This window comes from Epinephelus moara, chromosome 5 (assembly GCF_006386435.1).
Source record: "Epinephelus moara isolate mb chromosome 5, YSFRI_EMoa_1.0, whole genome shotgun sequence".
Taxonomy (NCBI): domain Eukaryota; kingdom Metazoa; phylum Chordata; class Actinopteri; order Perciformes; family Serranidae; genus Epinephelus; species Epinephelus moara.
In genome coordinates this window covers 19,785,658-19,790,995 of record NC_065510.1, presented here as the reverse complement: position 1 = coordinate 19,790,995, position 5,338 = coordinate 19,785,658, and the positions used below count along the sequence as shown (strand labels likewise).

Below are 5,338 nucleotides of genomic sequence, written 5' to 3'. Positions count from 1 at the left end.
TTGAATTTTGTGTACCTTATTGTAAAGTGTTACCGGAATCTGATATAAAACCGTTTCTATAAGTATTAGCCTAAATAGACTCTGTGTAGCCTTATATGCCAGTGTTTTAACGTATCTTTGATGTTTATCATGTGCACTATTCCTGCTGTTCCAATGACAGAATTATTGACCAGTTGTTTGGAATAGATATGATGTTTTTTGATTATTTCATCTCATGTATTACCGCTGTTTTTGTTCTAGCCTAGTATTCTAATTTTTTTGTGTATGTGTGTAACTTCTTATATTCACTGTTGTCTTTTTGCTATACTGATATTGTAATATTCATTGCTTATCTATTGATATTTAATATTGTTGTTTTATTCTTCTTGTTGTTAATTGCTTCTATTATATCACCCGCCCAGCTGTGATGGCAAGCACTGATTTTCTACCCAGTGACGTCACAGACGCGCCGGCCTAGGGTCCGGGCAGCTAAACTGCCAGGACACTATTGTAATCCTAGGTATTCTTCTTCTTCTTTTTTTCTTCTTCCGAGGAAATCATACTTCTCATGGGTGAAAACTCACCAAACTTTGCACAAAGGTCCAGTCTCATGCCAGATATCCTCAGCTGTAAACTTAAGCCAATAGTCCTGATGGTGGCGCTACAGCAAGCATCTGAAGTTCAAAACTTTGAAAATTCATAACAAATCAACCATACGCGCTTTTTTCAATAACTGTAAAACTTCTTAAACCTATCTCCTCCCACAATTTTTGCTCAGTTGACCCCAAACTTGCTACAGAGCATCTTCAGACTGTCCTACAAAAACTACGTTTCTCAGATTTTTGATTTATCAAAAATTGAGCCTACAGTGCACCAAAATGTTTGACTATAAACAGTACTGTAAACATATACATGCAAATTCTTGCTAAATAAATCTTTGATGTTCATGAAAAAAAGACAAAATTCTAGAGTCATGGTAGATGATGTGTGGCAAATTTCAGAATTTTATCTCAAAAACTGAATTTTTGACAGCATTTTGAATTTTGCTCTAATGTGAACAATTGGAGTCAATGTAAAAATGGCAAATTTAAACATCAGTTTTTCACTTATGGAGCAAATCAATCATTGTTACAAACAAATTACCAACATCTCCATGCTGTCTAGATGCAATATGTGTATTTTCAGAATTTTGTTTCAATAACTGAATTTTTGACAGTGGTTTGAAATCTGCTTTTCCACACATGGACGGCTGCTAAACCTGCACTTCTGGCTTAGTCAATTTGTGAAGCTACACATTACTTGTCTACTAATTAGCTCAGTGAGATAGAAATTGGTTCTTAGTCCCAGAGGTTGTGAGTTAGGCCTTAGCTGATGCAAAAGGCAGATTGTGTTGCTAAATTCCTAAATGTCTTCCAATTCTTCTGCTTGTTGCTCAGAACTGCCTAAAAATGCCCGGACCCGACCCATCGCTGAGCAGCAGCTATAATTTCCCCTTGAACTGCTGTCACTTATTTGCCTGATGAAGACCCGATAGGGTCGAAAGTTTGCTGCTTTGAGCTAAATAAAAGCGGGAGCATAAACTCAGTGTGCGACACTTTACTTCTATTTTATAATCTGTTTTTTGACACTATGAGATGATAGAAGCCATGTGTTTTAGCAGTTCTGAGGCCATAGTTAGTGGTGTTCTACCCAACTACATTATATCCAGAGTTGTTTCTCCCCTTCATGTATTTGAATAGGGATGACCAAAAAAAGAAAAAAGAAAGAAAAACCTCTTACTGTAGTCCAGGGACCTTATTCACAACATTCTAAAGCTCCTAACTTAGCCTAAGAGCTAAGGAGTCCTAGCTCTGAATGTTTTCAGAGTGACTGTGAGCAAGGAAAGGACAGAAACTTGTACCTTAGTGAGGAGGTGTGGTTTGCCCACATTTCTACATATGATGCACTCTTTTCACAGATGTGATTGGTTATTATGTAAGGAAATTGCTCAACTTCAGCAAACACTGAAATGAAGAGACTCGAAGAACCACGGAGAAAAGTTACAGCCAACGGGGTTACTTTAATTGCATCATACAACTTATACAACTCTGATTAAGAAACTCTTAAGCCTCTTAAAAGTCCTCCTCACTGCTCCGAACAGTTTTTCACCTTGGGAGCTCTTATAAGATCTGAGGACCTAGTCTTAACTTTAAGGGGAAATTCTAAGAAAATGTCACAAGAATTAGAATCTTGTCGTTAGGAGCAACTCTTTGTGCTCGGAAGCTTTGTGAATACGGCCCCAGAACTAGTTCAGTAAAATACTGCAGTACTCCTCCGGCCCCTGAGCACCCACAGACCACCTGCTGGTTCCAGGCTACATTTCTGGGGAAGTTTGATGATGATGCACATGAAGAGTATTTGCTTTCAATATTTGATTCTGATACTGTGATTCTAATCCTCAATATTTTACTCAGTGTTGACATCTCATATCTAAACTTAAATGGAGAGCTCAAGCAAGTTGATACATAATATAGATGAGACACTGTCTGTCAAAGATACTGTCAAAGTCACTGTGGTGAAATGTGGGGTACAATCAGTGTTTGTGCTGTTGAAAATATGTGAATGAAATATGGCTGAAAACTGGATGCCAGTTGGTTGGCAAACAAAGAGCCTCTGACTGGAAGCGACAACTTTAGATGGCTGTTACTGTGTATTCTACTGTATGTATTTTCCACATTATAGAAAAAGTTTACTTTCATGGTAAAATGATGAACAATCAGATAAATTTGCTTTAATTGTATGAGTGAACATGTTTTCTGCTGTTTGAACATTTACCTGGAACTAATATTTTTAGTGACCGTGATGTTCTCACATGTAACAGTGGGAGAACTGGTTTGTCATCGCTCTGTGGTTTTGCAATTTTTCAAACATATCCACAGTTTATCAGGAGATTAACTTTTACTGATCAGACACTCCCACAAAACTGTGTAGATAAAAAGAGGAATCAGTGAGGAATATTTTATCAAATGAGCAGTTCATCAAAGGAACTTCGTCTTCAGTCAACAGGTGAGAAATGCATTATTAGTGGGAAAAGACAAATATGACATTAGGTGTTATAATACCTTTTTGCTGATGCTTTTTTCATTGTGATACCAGTATTTTAATTTTTTTCACTTCGTCTAGTGACAGTTAACACAATCAGTGCTGAGATTGGTTATCTTTATTCTCGCCCCACCAGGATTCTTCTGATTTCCAGAGTGAAAATGGCTGATTATCAAGTGACCGTGTCCACTTCCTATCTGGATGATGCCGGCACTTGTGACCATGTCTTCATTAAGCTGGTGGGAAAGGATGGTGAGAGCGAACGCACGAGGCTCATGGGCTCCAAGGGAGAGTCATCCTTCATCAGAGGAGCAGTAAATCTAACATATCCCTCTCTGTGTTTAAATGTATAACACGCATCCTCAACTTTTACCTATACAAGATTGTAGGCTCACTAAGTAGAAAAGGTTATGTAAACTCTTGCCAAATCAGACTCCTATGGGCCATGACAGCATATGTGCTGCTGTGCAACTCTTCATTCTACAGCCACAAAGATGACCTACAAAAAAAAATCCCCACAAAAGTGTAATTTATGCAGTGTACATACTGTGCATACTGCACAAGTTGTACTTTGTCCACCCTTCTACATTCAGTAATTGTATGTTAAGCATTGGGTTACTGCTCAGTTCTTGGTTACCAGATACACTTTATCTCTCATATAAATGTTTTCAAACCATTTCTGTCCTTACTCCAGGTGTCTACTTTTACTGTGTCCTGCCCTGTCTCCATTGGAAAGCTGGTCCGGATAGAGCTTGAAAAACAGCCTTCCCAAAATCCGGACAAATGGTTTCCCACCAAGGTGGAAGTGAAATCCCCCGAGGGAGACACCTTCAAGTTTCCCCTCTACTGCTGGATCACTGACAGCGAGGTGCACCGCTTCAGAGAGGGAATAGGTTTGTGGAAATGTGTTTGTCTGACATCCTGTATGTTGTTCACTGACCATTAAAGACATAAAAGAAAGACAAGTCCTGCAAGCTGCACTATAAGGAGGCTGGAGTACATTTATTCCAACATACTGTAAACAATTTTAAACCTTGTTGTAGCTCCTCCTTCACGTTCTGGGAGTCTTTCAAACACAGTATTGTCCTTTTCAGCAGGAGTAGTACTTTATTTTGTTCCGTTTTGGTAATTTCCCAAAAATAATGCACACAAAGAAGAATAGATAACAACAAGGCATTAAAATGAAAATGTAAACAAAAATTACTACATGCCTTGCCATATCGATTGCATGAGTAAGCTCCCTTGATGGACAGAGCTGTGATGGCCGAGTGGTTAAGGCGTTGGACTCGAAATCCAATGGGGTTTCCCTGCGTAGGTTCAAATCCTACTCACAGCGGTTATTACTGTGTTTAATGATTAAATGTTGCAGGTGCAATATTACAATTCCTAAATGAGCCAACTGCTGTATCTGGTATCTGGGCTGCATATCCATCAATGCAAAGCCAAGACTAGCCAAATGCACAGGTTAAATAAAAAAGGTCAAGGCATTTGGCTCAGGAGGTAGAGCAGGTTGTCTAACAATCAGAAGATCAGAGGTTCAATCCCCAGCTCTTCCAGTCTGCATGTTAAAGTATCCTTCAGCAAGTCAGTGAATCCCAAATTGCTCCAATGGCTGTTCCATCAATGTCTGAGTGCATTAAAAACTGAGTAGCAGGCAGCACCCTGCATGGTAGCTTCGGCCACCAGTGAGTGAATGTGATATGTAATGTAAAAAGTGCTTTGAGTGGTCAGAAGACTAGAAAGGTGCTATACAAGTGCCATTCATTTACGAATATACATCTTACGCTTCTTTGTAATTTCAAACCATCACTGAAAACACTTTGTTTTTTAACATTATTCTACATATCAATTTCAGTCGAATCATTGGAGTTTCATTGTTAATTTTTGTAAGTGTCATGTTCAGAGTTGGGTAAGGGTTACTTTAAAAGTAATCAAAGTACTTTACTGCATTACTTTTTTTTTTTAAAGTAACCAGTTACTTTACTGCGTTACTCCCTGAGAAAAGTAACTCAAGCACTTCTAAAGTACTTCTGAGTATTCTACATTTCCTGTTGGGCAATGGACCACAGGGCGCTAAGCCGACATTTTTTTGTCTCCAAAATTAAAGGGCCAGTGTGTAATATTTGGCATGGTTTATTGTCAATCTGAATCTGAATCTGAATATTCTACTCATTAATATGTTTATACAAGTGTATAATCGCTATAAAATAAAATTCGTTTGGTTTTCGTAGCCTTATAATTATGCTTTTATATATATTAATAGCAAGGGCCTTGCTTT

The 5,338-nt window shown here is 38.3% G+C and overlaps 2 protein-coding genes and 1 non-coding gene across 4 annotated transcripts in view; 2 read left to right on the top strand and 1 right to left on the bottom strand.

Annotated features, from left to right (window-relative positions):
* glb1 (galactosidase, beta 1) overlaps nt 1–5,338 on the bottom strand; it is an 82,073-nt gene that overhangs the window by 37,466 nt on the left and 39,269 nt on the right. The gene's annotated exons all lie outside the window — the stretch shown is intronic.
* Nucleotides 3,222–5,338, top strand: part of LOC126389901 (polyunsaturated fatty acid lipoxygenase ALOX15B-like) — an 88,532-nt gene continuing 86,415 nt past the window's right edge. The window contains exons 1-2 of the mRNA XM_050043860.1: nt 3,222–3,374; nt 3,755–3,953. Coding sequence (XP_049899817.1) covers nt 3,222–3,374; nt 3,755–3,953 — 352 coding nt within the window. The remainder of the gene's footprint in view (nt 3,375–3,754; nt 3,954–5,338) is intronic.
* On the top strand, nt 4,315–4,396 carry trnas-cga (transfer RNA serine (anticodon CGA)). Its single transcript has one exon. It is a non-coding gene; the product is annotated as a tRNA-Ser (tRNA).